Source organism: Colius striatus, chromosome 5 (assembly GCF_028858725.1).
Source record: "Colius striatus isolate bColStr4 chromosome 5, bColStr4.1.hap1, whole genome shotgun sequence".
Classification (NCBI taxonomy): domain Eukaryota; kingdom Metazoa; phylum Chordata; class Aves; order Coliiformes; family Coliidae; genus Colius; species Colius striatus.
In genome coordinates this window covers 28311910-28329878 of record NC_084763.1, presented here as the reverse complement: position 1 = coordinate 28329878, position 17969 = coordinate 28311910, and the positions used below count along the sequence as shown (strand labels likewise).

The 17969-nt window shown below is 37.0% G+C and overlaps 1 protein-coding gene across 3 annotated transcripts in view; it reads right to left on the bottom strand.

Moving 5' to 3' along the window:
* Positions 1 to 17969, bottom strand: part of CRPPA (CDP-L-ribitol pyrophosphorylase A) — a 110404-nt gene that overhangs the window by 77092 nt on the left and 15343 nt on the right. For all 3 annotated transcript variants that reach the window (XM_061996563.1, XM_061996565.1, XM_061996564.1), the window contains exon 3: positions 9228 to 9377. In XM_061996563.1, the coding sequence (XP_061852547.1) occupies positions 9228 to 9377 (150 nt within the window). The remainder of the gene's footprint in view (positions 1 to 9227; positions 9378 to 17969) is intronic.

Here is a 17969-nt window from a genome sequence, read left to right as displayed (position 1 = left end):
AGCCTCTCAGCCAGGAGTTCACTTGGGTGATTTTTTCATTGTAGACTCCCCCTTTATCTCTAGTGAATAAGATGGAGGAGAAAATAACCTGAGCCCCTCTACTTTTTACTTGCTCCCCCAAGTTTATAAAATTCTTTTTGATCCTGGAGATATTTTTTTCATTATATCATTCATCCCCACACCGAACAGGTGTAGTGGGTAGTAGCCCACATCCATGTTCATTTAGGTGATGCTGACAACCCTGTATTTAAGCATCATTCTTGTGTACATCAGCCTGAAGATGAATGGAGAAAGGTATTTCAAACTCCTTTGAAAAGCTGCATTATTATTAATAAACTCACTCCATTGCAATTTTGCATCAAAATCAAAAAAAACCAATTTTTAGCAGGAATGAACAGAACTGAACTCACATTCTACTGAAGCTTCAAGTAAACTTTTGGTAAAAAAACAAAATCAAAAACCAACAACAACAAAAAAGGACTACTACTACTACTACTAGGTTTTCTTTCAACATTTAGGAGCTACATAGATCTCCTTGTCACACAATCAGATCTAATGACCCATCTACAAATCAGGAGGAAGGCTTTCTTTGTTAGGCTGAAACATGTTGAAAAACTGACAGACATTACCTATAATAAATATGTATTTTATACCATCAGAGGAACTGGAGTAGGAATTTCAATAAACTGAAATAATCCATGGTACTGTACTACTCAGCAAAGTAAGCAGACTTGGACCAACCAAGTAGGTAGTTATACTAAAACTGTAACTACTTAGTACATTACATAGGCAGATGGAAGTACACTGCCTTTATGACTCTATATAAAGAATAACCATTGCCTTGTAGTACTGTCTTCATACAAATCAAACAAGTACTAGATTACTATTATATTAGCTAGCTCTTGTCTAATTCCCACATCACATCTTGATTCCATATTTCAGAATACAGTTGACAAGGGACACAAATTAGAATGCAGAAATAGGAAAAAAAACAATGACGTTAAAATGGCACACATTTAGAAAACTTGAACATATAACTAAACACAAAGTGAGTGACCAAAGCCGGGGAGGGTGGAAAGGAAGTGGATCTCCATACAAACACACAGAGAGCATGTAGTAACCACAAAATACATCTGAAGAAGAGTGATGTAAACTGATCATCCTTACAATATAACACACCTACTAAAAGATGTCTGATGCTTTCTTTAAGAAGATGAAGTTCAAGAATAACCTATTACAGTTTACAATAAAATCTATGTATCTCAAACACTTTTTTGTCATATGTTAAAAACCATGGGGTTTTTTTTCAGTGTTTTTACACTACAAAAACAAACATCTCTGACCCATATCACCATATCATAGCCAGACAGCATCAGGCAATTTTATTTTTTTTCTCTGAGCTAAAGTTTATAGGAGGTAAATCGCAGAATGGTAGGAGTTGGAAGGGACCTCTAGACCATCTAGTCAACCCCCCCTGCTTAAGCAAGTCCACCTAGATCATGTCACACAGGAACGAGTCTACAAGGGTTTGGGAACCTCCAGAGGAGACTCCATAACTTCTCTAGGCAGCCTGTGCCAGGGCTCCCTCATCCTCACAACAAAGATTTTCCTTATGTATAAATTGAACTTTTTGCCTTCCACCTTATATCCATTACCCCTTGTCCTATCACTGGAGACAACAGAAGAACACGTTGCTCCATCCTCTTGACATACACCCTTTAACTACTTGTAAGTCATCTCCTTGTAAGAGGTCTCCTTTGGTCTTCTCTTTTCTATTCTAAACAGCCCCAGGTCGCACAGCCTTTCCTCATAAGGAAGATGTTCCAGTCCCCTGATCATCTTGGTGGCCCTGCGCTGGACTCTCTCCAGAAGTTCTCTGTCCCTCTTGAGCTGGGGAGCCCAGAACTGGACACAGGACTTCAGATGAAGCCTCACCAGGGCAGAGCAGAAAGGGAGAAGAACCTCTCTCAATCTGCTGGCCACCCTCTTCTTCATACAGCCCAGAATGCCATTGGCCTTCTTGGCCACAAGGGCACATTGCTGGCTCATTTTGTTATCAACCAGAACTCCCAGTCCCTCTCTGCAGACCTGCTCTACAGCAATATATTAAGTTGTTCAGCCTTCCTCCAACTTAGATGCCTTGGCATACAGAGTTTCATATTTAGTGAATGTTTAAGAAGAGAAAAAAGTTGAGGTGCCTTGAAGATTTAGGTATTTTGTGTCTTTGGAGGGAGGTGAACAGTGGTTCTTTTTCAGAATTCCTGAAAAATTCCACACTTAAATGACCAAAATCTGCTTCATTTCCATTTTGACCCTTCAGTCCTTTCTCTGAATCTGACCCTTGCTCCCGAAGTTACCAAGGTTTTATTCAATAATTTGTCTGCTACTGTTCATTTAATCGCTTGTTGCTCCTGGCGATGTTCATTCGACAGACATTGATTTCTTCAACAAAGAATGAACTCACAGGAAAATCCTCAAATCAGTCTAGACATTTTGCCTCGAAGGACTCGCCTGACCTATGCCAAAATATTACTGAACTGCTACAGCTGACTCCACTTTCCTGCTACAGAGGACACTGAAATGCTTCACACATGTTTGAAGAATCTCAGTAATGTTGTGCCCTTTCAAAAAGCACTTTAGAAGTTTACAAAATTCACATGGAATACACTCTCTATTATTTACGTACAGAAAAGACAATATTTTGAGCAAATACTTCTACAATGGGCCTAACAATAACCAAGTTCCTTTCTTACTCTGGCAAAATCTTTCCTGAACACTCCCAGGGGTTTGTTAAAGGAGAACAATTTGGGGATTTCCTTTTCTTCTGCTGACGACCAGGTTGGAGAGTTTGCAGAATATCTCTTCTCCTCATCTCAACCCCATCTGCGAACATCTTGTAATGATTTTTGGGGGGAGTGGAAGAACATCTGCCTCCCAAAATTTAGCATCAAAGTATTTGCACAATTTTTCCTGACACATTATTCTTCTATATCTTGTTATTACTATGCTTATATGTAGCAGTGCTTTCCTATGCAGGCAGATGCTGTAATGTCCCATAAGTAAATGGGTTTGCTTATTACCCCAACAGTGGGTAATTTTGGCTATTATTAATTCAGTGTAGTTTCAAAGAGTACTAATCTCTGCATAGTTTCTATACAGATGAGATAGAGTCCCTAAGGTCAGTCTGTTCTGAGTGGATATTCGTAAGAAGGTTACAGATATGCATCAGAGAAACATGTTGATGCTCATCTCCCTTCAATGAATATTCCTGCTTCCTGTTCGTCTTTTTACTTTTTTTTTTATTTCAGCATCATTGTTCTGATTAGCTAAATATAAACTTCTACAATCTACAAAAAGCCTACTATGAACAGATGAGTAAAGTAACTATATATGCAATACAAATACTCCAAGAAAATGGTGTAACTTTTGCGGTATATTTTCCTGGTAGAGAAGATCTTGAGGCCAAGTATAAAACAATATAAAATATATTACCAGAAAACAAAAGTATCATTTTTTTTTTAAAAATAAGATTCTAATAAACCTGTCCCTCTAAACAGTGATCAGATTTTGCTGTGCTATTCACATGTGAATGATTCCTGCAGAATAGACTTCTAACGTCCAACTCTTTCTTCAGCTGTGTGTAGCTCTTACAAGGTCCTCAGCTTCACCAGACTGGTGTCATTGGTGAGAAATTTTATTGTATCCCCAGTACTCATGCTGAAAATTCTCTAACCATATCATGTTTTTCGCTTACATCTCTGACATAGAAACTAGTCAGGATTTTCTACATATCACTCCTCATCTGCTTCCATTTTCAGTTGTTTCTCTGCCAGATCAGGAAAGGCAAAGCTACCTGCTACCTTCATTGCTTTGGCAGATACATTTCAAATACACACTGCTTTAAATATGGGTATTTCAGCCTTTGTGTATTGCAGTTGCATTACTTTGTATACTAAGGTGACATGACACAACAAGATGTTCTGTGTTAAGGACAAAAGATGTCTGAGATCTCTGTGCATTTCACAATATGTCAGAAACAGGTATTACAGAAATCAGTCTCAGCATACACTGATTAAAGGAAAAAGGTAGTCTATATGACTTCCTGATACTCTTAATTCCTTTAAAGATACTGCTCCAGGGCATCAATTTACTTCTGGTAAGTGAAGTCTTCCCCTCACCTTCCTCCTCCCAGGCTTAAAGGATCATAGTTTGCATTTGCTCCTATTTAATTTAAAAAGCTGAACAGAAACATGAAACCGCCTTAAGCAAAAATGAACAAGTCTGGTCTAAAGAATTTATCCTTTATTTGCTATCTTTGGAAAGGGTGGATATTCAATTAACACTTAAAACTTTTCTCATTTCCCTTAGGGTTGGTTAGAATAGAAAAGAAACATGCATTTCCAAAGATTAAGAATTTAATTCTTATTAACTGGTTGGGTTTGTCCCAGGCAGGTTAGAATTTAAGTACATCATGTATTCTGCAATTTTTGAACTTTTACACAGGTAAAAGTTCAAATTTTACAAATTATAGATTTGCATTTTTTATTTTAAAAGGTTTAACTTGTCCACTACTAATATTTACTGAAGGTTAGTGGTATGGTTCACGACATTGTGTAGGAAACGAGAAGTCACAAGTTAGGAAGTACCAATACTAAGAGCACCTATGCAACATTACATTCATCCCCTTAACACATTTATATGGCCTTTTATATATTTAACAAATTGAAGTGCATGAAAGGAGTGATGCAGTTCATAAAAAAAACTGAAGAGGCACTCACAGGCATGTGTAAGGAGGCCCGTATAATACATCCTCTTCTCAACTCAGGACCATCCCAATGCCAAATTCCCAAGTCCTACTACAAAGTGGAGACGTTATTTCTATTTCACTGAAATAGAAATAAATATCTAGTTTCCCATGCTTCACAAAACCAACTGAAATAGAAAATTGCAAAGGAAAGTGTTAAGAAGCATTATATACAGGGGTAGGTGTCCATATCTGCCAAAATCCCATTATGCTTATTCATTTATTACAGCTAAGCGCTCTATCTAATTACACCTAAGTCAGAGTAGTGAGGCTTTTTAAGATCAAGGTATCATTTTAGTTCCACTGGCTGTGGAACTCCACTAGCTATTTCCTGAACAGTGGTCTTCCAATCCTGCTGCATTGGAGCAATTATTATTTGAGGCAAAAGAATATTGAAAGGCTTTTCTTTCCCTGTTGTACCTCCACTTACTCCCTGCATCACAAAACGTAGATACAAAGTCCTCCCAATTCTTCTATCGCCAAAAAAACAACAATGCCCTTCAAACTGCTTGCATTCCCCTGGTAAAAAGTAAAAATATGGGACATCTGAATGTCTTTTTTTTTTTTTAACTCTGAAGTATATACACAGACATATCAAAAAAAGCTGCTTCTACCACTAACGTGTTAAAATTGATGCTAATTCAAAAGTCTGAGATTTTTATTACTGAAATATTTTCATAAATCTATACTATTCAGTATGGTTAAAAAAATATTCAAAATTAACCATTAGAAGCCCTAGCAGTACCCAGTATCTCACCATTTTTTTGATTGCTCTTTCCATTTCAGTTCTATGTACTTCTCTGTGGATTAAAAACTAACAAACCTACCCACCCTACTTTGCAGACAGAAGTCCTTGGATACGTTTCTGTAGCATGAAACAATTTCCCCATCAGGATCAAGAAACATTATGGAACTGAGAGAGGAGGACTTCCCTAAAACCCAGATGATTGCAGGTTAATACATCTAGCAAAACCAGATGTGACTGGGGGTATAAAGAAAACATTTTCAAAACAATACGGTGCATACATTCCAACAAAACCCAACTCTCACACACAACACAAGCAAAAATTAGAAACCCAACAGAAATTATTTCATAGCATTCTTCAGAGGTAATGGATGGAATACTTAACACCATTTCTGGGTAACTGACCAAACAGACTCTAATTTGATGTCACTTCCACTCTTACATTTTTTTTCTTTTTTTTTGACAAAGTGCCTGTAATAAGGAAAATCCAAAGCCAGAAAAATCACATTAGATTTTAACCTTTGAGATCTAAGGGTTTTAACCTTTGAAAAGCCTTGTTAAAATAGAATTAAATATCAGATATGTAGTAAGTATAACTTACTACATGTAAGTGATGAAGAATATTTCTGTTAATGATTTCTCACAGTCATTACAAAGGCAACAGAGTACATGTAATTTTTGAGCAACAACATTTAAAAGGTTTAAACAGCACTACTATAAAGCTGAGAAGTTAATAGTTATGTCAGAAATCTTGACATCATCACAGTTAAATGCAAAAACAACATATATCTGAACAAGAAGTTCTGTTTGGAGAATGTATGTTCTAGGTAACACAGAAGAGAGTACATAAAAATGAGATGCATCTCAATGACATGGGCATGACATGTAGACAACCTAGCAGAATATCCTTAAAAGCCATGCTGGATTTTTGGCACCAAATGTAAAGGGATCTCACTGTAGTATACATATTTAAGATAATATTGTAAAGCAATTTTTTGCATGTTGTATCTACTTCAGTTAATTTTATGTAGAAAGCACATATTTTTCCCCAAATTATTACTACAAATTTTTTAACCAGGTAAGAAAGGGAAAAAGATTTTTAAGGAAATTACTTTTTTTATTTGAAAAAGATCACAAAAGTATTTTTACGTATTTTAAAAGTGTTAATTGCTTATTCCTTTCTAGTTCTCAATACATTCACAGTAGCAATAAAAGGAGTAGCACTAGTCTCCTCTGCCCAGATTAGTACAAGATAAATAGCACAAATAAGATTATAGATGGCAAATCTGTAACTATCAGAGAACTAACCCTAAATTGAATGTTGCAACTTAGCAGTCAAGATACTCAGAGATCTTAAATTAATGAAAAAGAACACATCTGGAAGCAAACTCTCTAAATATAGGTACTCAAATCAGATGATGCATTTAAATGGAGATGGAGTTTAAACACAGTCCACATTACCTACAAAGTAACTGAAAAGACTACGTTATTTGAATTAACAATTCAAGTGGACAGTTTCTCTCCAAGGAACTCCTTTGGTTTTCTCCACACTGTTGCATAAAGGTCATAACTGTTTTATAAAGCACACAGGATCATGATCCCACACCAAGTCTGCCAAAGCTAATTCTGTTCTCAGCTTTGTCAATGACTTGCAACGTGAGTTACAAATTTTTAATTTTTTTTTTCATCTGTATAATAATACTTATCTATTTCACCTGGTTGTTGTGGGAACTAATGATGGGTAACTTAATATTCAGTAACCAACACAAGCTGTAACCATTTCTACAAAAATCTGTCTTACAGTAGCTTGACTAAGCTTTTCAGGACAACTATCATCTATCTTTCTTTATACAGTTCCCAGAACAATAGGGTCTTAATCCTTGACTTGGACAGCCAGGCACTATTGAAACATAAATAATTAGCAAACAATATGAGCTGAGAGGTTTAGCAAAGTGTTATCCTTCCCAGAGCTCAAAGGCACAGAGCATTTAAATGACCAGAATTTCGCCAATGCAAAGGGAACTGGGGACAAGGAACCATAGGCTTGGTTGCTTGCTTACAACTTTGGTGGCTTGTTCTTGAAAGAGCATGGATACAAAAAAAGACAAGTGATGGAATGCATATGTGAGAAGAGAACACTATTCAGAGGAGCATAGGGATTGCAAATACAGTCAGTTTTTGAGCAAGGCACTTAGGGCAAAAGCTTTTGATGTATTTGCCAGCTCCACTGTATCTGCAAACTAAGAGCAAACACAGTAGGAAAAAATGGGGGTTTGGGGGGCGGTTTTTGAGAAACAGCGCATAAACAAGAGATTTGAAATTTCACAAAAGAGACAGACAACTGTATCTTTCTTGTTGATATCTACCAATAGTAGCTGTTGTCTCCTGAGAGACAACATTTTATGCACCTATATGCTGCTTCTTAACAAATATGCCCACTACATTCAAGATACAGTCTCACTTAGAATTATCAGCTGTGTTATCACCTACACCAAGAACATCCCCCTGCTTCTCATCAGAAGTACAAAGGTTGAAGCTAGTCCAGTCACTTGAATACCTCTTAATCTTGAACAGCGCTTCATCTAGATCATCTAAGAATAGCTTCAAGTATTAAGCATAAAGGGCATGACATGGAATTTGTGCCAACATTTCTAATTGAAACAATTACTGAACAATTAACCTATTCTTTCATCTTCACTGTCTGTCCATGTCCATGTTTTGTTATTGGTAACGTCTAAGTAATGTACTCTTTGAAGGTAGATATCAGTAATTTGGGCTATTTTAGTCTAGAAATGAAAGACTGATGGGAAATATGACTGTCAGTATTACTGGAGAGAAACATAATTCCTTCCAAGGGACAAATGAAGAAATGCTCAGCTTCCAGTCAGCCTGGAAGATACCTGGAAGACAGGCAATTTCCACAAGGTGATGAATGAAAAGGAAGTAGAACGCCAAGATGAAAGCCTGGAGTGCCTCCAGTGAGGTGCAAATGCAGGGTGGGACTAATAAAAGGAGTCTTCAAGACAAAGGCAAAAGAGCCAAGGTTTAATACAAAACCCATAATTTTTATTTTCTTAAAAAAAAGATGTTGTCAAAGCAATATAGTAGGAAAAAAATGGAGAATCCCAATAGAGACCAAGTAAATCCTATTTTCAGCCACTAATCAAATTATGTACAATACACATGCAAAACAAAACAAATTAAACAATTTTTAACTAGATGTATCAAGTTAATATTATCCCAATATTTTAAAACAGCATGTATCCCATCATATTATTACATAATGCCATTATTATGTTATGCCTCCAAAACTCTTTGGTACTTTCAGTCAACACCATATACATAGTACATATTCAACTTAAACGTGTAGGTTAGAGTGTTTAAAGTAATCTATTTAATCTGCAATAAAAATAAAAGCAAATCTCAGTTTCCAATAATTTAGACCCCTACCCCCTTTTGTACTTGGCAATTTGATAACCAAAAAAGCTGACTAGATTATAACGATAAAGCATTTTCATTAAAAGACTACAGAGGTGTAATATGCATATGGTTTTACAGTTTATAGTTTTATAGTTTTTATCTCTCTGAAATAGATGTTGAAAGGAGAGAAACAACGTTATCTTTTTTAAAAAATGCTAAAGAAAATGGAAATAAAGTCTCCAAGTCTCATACTCTTACCAGTTGGTATGCTTCATAGATTATATCAAACAAGAAAGCCTGAGGCATTTCACTCGCTCTGTACCTCGCCCGTTCCAATGAGTGATCCAAACAGCCATCTGCAGCAGAGGCAATAACAGTTGAAACTAGAGGACAAATTGCTCCTGCTGCCTGTGGAACAAAACACAGAGATGTCTAAATGTCATTAGTATTAATATCAGCTAGCTGCACTCAAAAAAAAAAGAATTTTAACATACATTTTCTATCTTTTTCTATTTTTCTTTATCTTTTAATACATCTTACTGCATAGATCACACTACTTAGTCTATATGAGACTTGAATAGAGCAATGAAAAACTGTAAGTACACTCTGAGGGCCAATTTCCAAAAAAAAAAAAAAAAAAAGAATCTGAAGTCATTCATAAACATCTACTGTAAGCACATGTACAGACCTGAGATGCTATTTTCTCAGACATTCTTCTACGTACATATTAGGTGGTTTCTGTGAGGACAGTTTTAAGTTTATTCAGATATTGAAAAGCAGAAGAGATGTGAGAAGTCCTGACAACCACATCACCTACTGTTTTCACAGATTTCAATTTGGCTAAACTGCTCAGAAATAAGCAAACTAAAAAACTTTCAGAAAACTGAGTTTGTTCCTTCATGCAGAATTCACCCTGTGAAACACTATACAAATATACTTACCAGTGAAATCACTGTGAACACTGTATATATACCAGAAAGTATTCAATATCCAGCAGCACTGTGCCTCAGAACAGATATTTAAATGCTTATATTTCAGTTTTGGTTTTGTTTAGATTTGAAACCAATTAAACATAGATCTTTGATCTGTTTATCAAGTATATAGCATTAAAGATCTATAGCAACCCTAAAACAGAACTCTCCCAGCTGGCTTTAGTCATTTTGATACCAGAAAATTAGCTACACTATAGTAGTCGTTTACCAATTGCTCATGTGAACTTTATAAAAACCTGCAGACAATTAGGACAAGAGTTTTCCATATAATAAAAATGAAAAGGATGCAGTGGCAGAACATTGCTTATCAAGTCATAGGGCAAAAATTATGCTCCCTAACAGTGCTAAATACTGAGAATGGCACTATACACTACACTGTTTGTTACATAATTTAAAGAGTAAGATTAGTTGATGCTGTTGCAAAACATTTGGAATTATCTTAAATAAGTAAACCTAGAAAACCACTCCCAATGATGAATTCTGATTCTTTTCAATGCAGACACAGAAGATCTTCTAAGGTCTACCAAGTTTGACACAGAAAAAAAAAAATAGAGTCTCATCATATAAAATAAGAACACTCTTAATGTTGATTTCATTAACCTTCTATTGGCAAATCCTGTTCTCATACATGAGTCCTGTCCATTCTTAAAAGATTTCTGACCTAAGATAAGCATATAGTGGCAGAATAAGACACCAAAAATGAACCTGAAGTTTTTTTCCTCTCAGAAGAGAAAACTAGATGTCTTGCCTCTCCCTTTCATGCTACTAAACAATAAAACAAAGAAGAATACAGTCACCATGTTAAGCACTTTATGAGCTCTAAAATGCAGCTTCTTAGTTCATTCTTTTTACAGAATGAGGACAAAGATGTGAACCAACTTCTCATGCCCAAAGAGTTCTGATATGCATGAGCTAAAGGAGGAGGAAGAAGGGAGAGAAAAGATTCCGAAGACTGATATGACAAGATAAATATCTCAACTACTTCCTCAAAATCTGAAAACAACATTTGCTTTCAAATAGATGGGAAGAGATATAAAACAATACATGGAGCAAAACACTATTATCCGAAGTCAAAACATGACTCAGAAAGATCAGCAAGAACTATGTAATCACAGAAGAATTGTCTGTAGAGAATCTGAAGTGATCTAGTTCATCTTTCTGTCCCGGGCATTGACTTCTGCAACGGAAAAGACAAACTGACAAAATTAAACACTATAATTTTAGTAATATGTCAGTGTATTAGATCAGTACTAAAATTTAATGATGTACTTTGAGGAAAAGCTGCGCATAAGTACAAAGACTAAATTATCTGCAACTTATCCCTTCTCTGTTTCCTGTGATTCCAGGACATGGATTATTACCCCTTTATCCCAGCTGTTGGGCATTTGGACTACGGTATTTTGACACACTGTCTATTTTAATTGGTTACACACACACAAAAACCATCATAAAATTAGAAGGTCATGAGAAAAGAGATGGAGCAGCATGCTAGCCACAGCTCTTCTGTAATTAGTTAAGTCTATTTGAGGTTTTTTCCCTGAAACAGTTACCATTCCAAAAAAACAGTTAGCAAAAAACCAGATTTCTTAGGCTGATCAAAATTTTATGACATTTTTTTAATAATCATGTTGAGTTACATTTTAAGCTTAAAACAGGCCAAGAGAATACAATGTGACTTGCGTAACCAAATCTCACCAGTGAAACATGCACTCTGAGGAATGAAAAAACAAATTGCAGTTCTAAATAAAATTGAAATTATATTCTAAGTGCTCTGAAACACATTGTCTTCTTGACATCTGGTTTATTGCACAATAAAAATTCATGAATATCTGTATCTTTGTGACAATACTGAACCACATCTTCTGCTCACTGATTCAGTAAGACTCTGTTTCTCGTAAATCCAAACATGCCATTAAAAAAAACCCTAAAAAACCAAAACAATTACCTCTTGAAATAATTGAAAACCCCACTGCACCCAAAATTGAGCAAATGGCATTTTTCAAACAGCTACAGTTTTGCTTTAAATTACCCCAGAACTGAGTCCAGTGTGGCAGGCTGACAGCTTCTCACCTGTCTTCATTTCATTTCAACAAGAAATCACAAGTTGGGCACAATAAGAGGTCTTCTGCAGCAAGTCCACTCAAACTATACCAAATATCAACTGAAAACATGAAGTTTAATAAAAAGAATATGATTTATGGTGGACTTCTGATCATGCAAGAGAGAGAAATTCTAACTATGGAAGCTGTACCAGGACAACTACCAGTCATTTGATTAGGAAAAAAAAAAAAATTTAAAAATCAGCTTTTATTCCAGAAAAGGACAACTCATTTCATGACTGCTCTATGCTCTAAAAGCAGAATGCAGAGCTCCAGTACCTATTAAAGCCAGGAAGTTTCTATTGCACAGAAAATCCTCGTGTGATGAGCAGCTGGAGTCCAAATGCTATGAATTCATGAGCACACTTGCTCATGTGCAGCACTGAGTTGAAAACTTAAAATCCTGAAACAAGATACAGAAGCTAGTAGTTTGGTTTCCTCAGTACTGGCTCATTTTTCTGCAGGACTTTTATCTGTCTCATCACACACGTATGGGCTCCCACAATTAGATGATGTGACCCATCCGAACCACAGGCCCGAGTTTGCCACCTCACTGACACAAGAGCTACATTTGCTCATAAGGCCTCTTTCTGAGTGGCTGAAACTGGAATCAAGCAAAGGAAAATATTAGCCTGTGTATGCTCTGCATTGTATTCATATGGGACAAGACAGCTTAGTTGCTAACACAGGAAACCTTGGATCTGCAGTACTCCTGGTGACATTCTCTAGCTGGCACACACTGACACAGCTGCCAAACCCAGGCTGGCTCACACAGACCTCACCAATATGCTTCTGCTTCCAAAATTGTCTCACTGGCATCTTCGTTCATAATGTAAACATAATATTTGACATGTTGAAACAGAAGAATTGAGCTATGAATTTTGTTCTCACATATAAGCCCAAGAGAGGCACAGTTTAAGATGTATGGCTCATTATGTGGTATTTCCTTCTGGTTAGCACAAGTGTCCTCTCAGCACAAAACCTTTCAAAATTCCATTCATAACAGTCTGTCAATTAATTGACTGGGGAATTCAGGTACTTAGGACTTCAGGTACTTCAGGAACTTAAACATTACAGCACAATAAGGCAAATAATACAATAAAGTACAATTGTATCTAAAGGGGCTTTTGTCCCTGATGATTGAGGAATATAAGTGAAGAACAACCATCCAGCTATTCCAAATCTATCTTCCCCCAAGGAAATTCTATGTGTTTTTTATGGTTATAAATCAGTAACAAAGAACTACTTCCACATTAGTAAAAAGAGTATATACTGAATCTCAGGCATCTGAATTTTAGTTTTTTCTAATTTGAAAAGCTTTGACTTGTTTTTTATATCGGAAATTGTACAAGTATCTGACCTGGCTCTTAAGCAAGAGGCTCAGACATGATTTTTTTAAAAATTAATAAAACAAACAAAATATTTTCTCATTTGAGTTTATGAGTACTTATCAATGTCACTACAGTTTTACAGATCTTTTTTACACTTTGCAGTAGCCTACCAAAAAATACAAATCCTGTGAGCCTAAAGCAAGTATCTGGGACTTAGACTATCACTTCCCTACCCAGAGTTCTCACCTTCCAATTTCTCATAATTTGTACCCTGATCTCAGATAGATTTACTTTCAAAATCATACAAAAAATGCATCATATATCCTTCCTGAATGTGAAATACAGAGTTAATGGATAGTTAAACTTTAGAGCCTTCAAGCCTGTCCAAAGAGAGTCAAGCCCTGTTAGACACACAAACTGCCAAGTTTTGGTGAATCTGGCATGTGTAGGAAATGCTTATGCTTCTTTCCTGGTTTTTCACTTTCATTCTGATAAGAAATTGTTGACATGTGTTTATTCAGCGAATATATAACCAGAGGGGGTTTTAAGATCCGACAACACTTTAAGTTCAAGAAAAGTAAAATCTAAGCAGTACTGATAACACCTTTTATTACAAAATGAAGTATGAATGTTTAGGCCACAGAGGCCTACACACAACATAGCAAGCTGGCTAACACTATGCAGCACTAGTTTACTGTAATTTTTACCCATGAATCCCCAGCACACAAGGCATTACTCAGCCGAGGCCAACGTTCCAAATCTAGAATACAACCTACCATGAACAAGTTCTCAAAGAGCCAGAAGCTCCAAATGAGCATAAAAACCAACACATTCACATCAGTGATCTGGTCATTTTTGGTAACCAGAGTTGAAATAGAACAATGCTAAACAGCTGCAAAGCTCAACAAGCTCAATGATATGGTCTAGGAAGAGAGAAAAAAACTGCAGTGGCACAAAATCCTTACCAAAAAAAAATACCACAACTACAATTCCTTTTGTTTTACAACAGTGTGGTAACAAGCTCAGACAACCACAGACCCTGCAAGCTGGAATACTGAAAAAAAAAAAAAAAAAAGTATGCTATGTCTTCAGCACACCCGTGTCCCCACTAGGCCCCAAATACTAATGCAGACACAGAAAGTTCACTTACATATCCAATTTGCAACCTTTACCTTCAAGTGAGTGGAAATCATAGCCTAAAACTTTAAAGTTTAGTCCTAAATGAATAGACTCTCTCATCCCTCTATTATGACTCCCTTTCTACTGTTTTGTTACATCAACAATGCTTTTCTTCTCTATGCATAACCTCTATCTCCCCTGAAATCCATTTTCCATATGCTTTCTCTCTCCTCAGCTGTGTAGGAGTATTAAGTAAATCATCCTAACTGCATTAGAGTCAATGTTTTAAAATTACTTCAGAATAGGCCTGATGTCAAACACATATAAGCACAGCTTATGAGTGCTATCTTTAAAAGAATGTCCCTATACTCATGTTTTTCATGTTTTCTCAATATTAATTTTAATATTTTAATCCAACATGTTTTCAACTCTGACAAGTAAAATAGTACTAAAACTCCCAAATAATGTAGTCTGCCTTAGAAAAAAATAGATTTGTCTTGCATATATACACAAGAAAGAGCAGTATATTAGAAATATATTCTAATCACTTCAAAGCAGTTGACTTCTTTGAAACTGTATGCTGGAGATTGTGGGGCTAGTCACAATTATGATAAATACACTCATCTTGGAATTTCTTTAAAGTCAATTTTGCAGAGGTGAATTTGGTAAACAGAAACAATTTCACCTTGTTTTTCCACAAAGGTTGCATTAGGACACTGTTCAACTACACAACAACAACAATCAGTGACAAATGAGACATGCTAAGTATCTAACAGTTCAGAAATATGTGCTGGAATGTTTTTTTATTATTTGAAAGATCATTTAGATGTTACTAAACACTACACTCTCCTAAGAATTTCAGTCTGAATTAGGGCTGGCTATGAACCAGTAAAAGAAGCTCAGAATAACTATGATTAATTTCTTCCTATTTTATTCCATTGAACTTTTTCCTCATGCTAATACAGGGAAAGTTTTCTTTTACACAGATCAAGCTACTTGCCATGAAGGCTGTTCGTAATCATCTACAGTATGAAAAAATACAGAAGTAAACACAGTATCTGGGAAGCCTGAAACAGGTAGAAACATGCACTTCTATTCAGACATCTGCACTCAAACTAATTGTATATATAGCAATCAATGCACTTCAGCCGCACTCAGTAAATACCATTTAAGTTAGAAGAATTGTCTCTACTGAAAGATTTCTTATTTCACATTTATCAAACAGCATCTTCAAAGATAAATGCAAAAACTCAATTATAAAATGAAAATATTTAACATATTTTAAAAATGTTCTTTTTCAATCTTTTATATTGGAAATCTGAGGAAAATAACTAACAAAACAAAGTTACTTAACTATCTTTGGAAAACAAAATAATTAAATAATTTCTTACAATGCATTTGAAAGGTGCATGGCATGGGGATGGGGCAACACTTCCTTTCTGTGGTGTTCAGTGACAGGACTAGGGGTAACGGACAAAAGCTGGAACACAAAAAGCTCCACTTAAACTTATGGAAAAACTTATTTCCTGTGAGGGTGAAGGAGCCCTGGCACAGGCTGCCCAGGGAGGGTGTGGAGTCTCCTTCTCTGGAGGTTTTCAAAACCCACCTGGACATGTTCCTACGTGTCCTGATCTAGATGGACCTGCTTTAGCAGGACTAGATGATCTTTAGAGGTCCCTTCCAATCCCTACCATTCTATGATACTGTGATATTCATGGTATCACATTGAAATGCCACATCTTTTTTCTTATGGTGTCTTTTTTCTTTTAATTTTCTGCATTTTGTACTCTGTAAGACTACATTTTATCTTCTCTATAATCATATACGAAATCCTGGCAAAACAATTCTCTTTGGATGGAAAAGTTTGGGTCATAGATGAAGTAACAACACAAACTATAAACTACCACTTCTATACAGAAGTACAGTTGACAACTACAGTTTGGCTATATGTGCATTTTTTAAACTTAGGTGTGAATACATGTTCAAGCCTGAACTAGTCAAACTTCTAAACTGAACCAATTGAAGCCAAGGCAGCAGTCTGGTTGCATAGGTTCAACTCTAAAACTTGTCACCAGCTCTCTCCATAATTCCTTCTGTTACTGTCATGTTCAAAAGATCCCCCAAATCAGTAACTCTGCTACACACTTCTCTTGAGTGACCATCTGTTGCATGCAGTCAGGACTACAGAACAACCATGATGACTCAGTAAAGATCAGCAAACCACAATAAAGGCAGCGGTACTCCTGAAACACAAATTTGAGTCCAGGTGTAGTGGTTGTGCCTGGGCCAGGTTTATGGTAGCAGGGCGTGACAGTAGTGGCTTCCTTAAACAAAAAGCTGCCAGAAGCTTCTCTTGTAGCTGACAGGGTCATTGCCAGACAATTTTAAGATGGACCCACGGCTGACCCAGGCCTGGCCAATTAGTGATGAAGGTAACACCTCTGTGAATAACATATTTGAGAAGGGGAAGAATTTGTTGCACAGTGGCTAAACTGCAGCAGCAACAGGGAGTGAGAATGTGAAAATATCTCTGCAGACATCAAGGTCAGTGGAGAAGGAGGGGGAGGAGGTGCTGAAGTACTGGAAGAAGGATTCACTGGTGACCTGTGTTGAAGTAAGGCAGCCTGTCCATGGAGGAGCAGAGAACCACTCACAGCCCATGGAGGACCCCATGCCAGAGCAGGTGGATTGCCTGAAGGCGGCTGTGACTCCATGGGAAGCCCACACTGGAGCAAGCTCCTGGCAAGACCTGGGAGTCCATGGGGAGAAACGAGCCCAGGCCAGAGCAGCTTTGCTGTCAGGATTTGTGATCCTGTGAGGAACTCACACAGGAGCAGTCAGTGCCTGAAGGACTGTTGTTCCAATGGATAACCCATGCTGGGGCAGGGTGTGAGGAGCTGCCCCCGTGAGAGGCCCCATGCTGGAGCAGTTTGTTAGGAACTGTAGCCGTTGGGAAGGACCTATGTTGGAGAAATTCATGAGGAACTGCCTCCCGTGGGAGGGACACCACAGTGTAGCAGTGGGAAGTGTGAGGAGGCCTCCCCCTGAGAAGAAGCAGCGACAAAGTCCATCGATAATGAAATGACCACAGCCCCCATCCCCCATCCCCTGCACCTCTGGGGTGGAAGGAAGGAGAGTCCTGGGAAGAGGGAGGAGTGGGGGTAGGTGTTTTAAGATTCAGTTTTATTTCTCATTTCCCTGCTCTATTTTGATTGCTCAATAATAAATCAAACTATTTCTCCCAAAGTTGAGTGTTTTGCCTGTGACGCTAATTGTTGAACAATCTTCCTGTCCTTATCTCAATTCACAAACCTCTTGTTACATTTCTCTCTCCTCTGTCCAGTTTAGGAGTGAGAGTAATAGAATGACTTGGTGGGCATCTGGCACCAAGCCCCAGCTAAAACCACCACACCAGGGCATATTATACTTTCACCCACGCTCACACACAGACTCTACCAC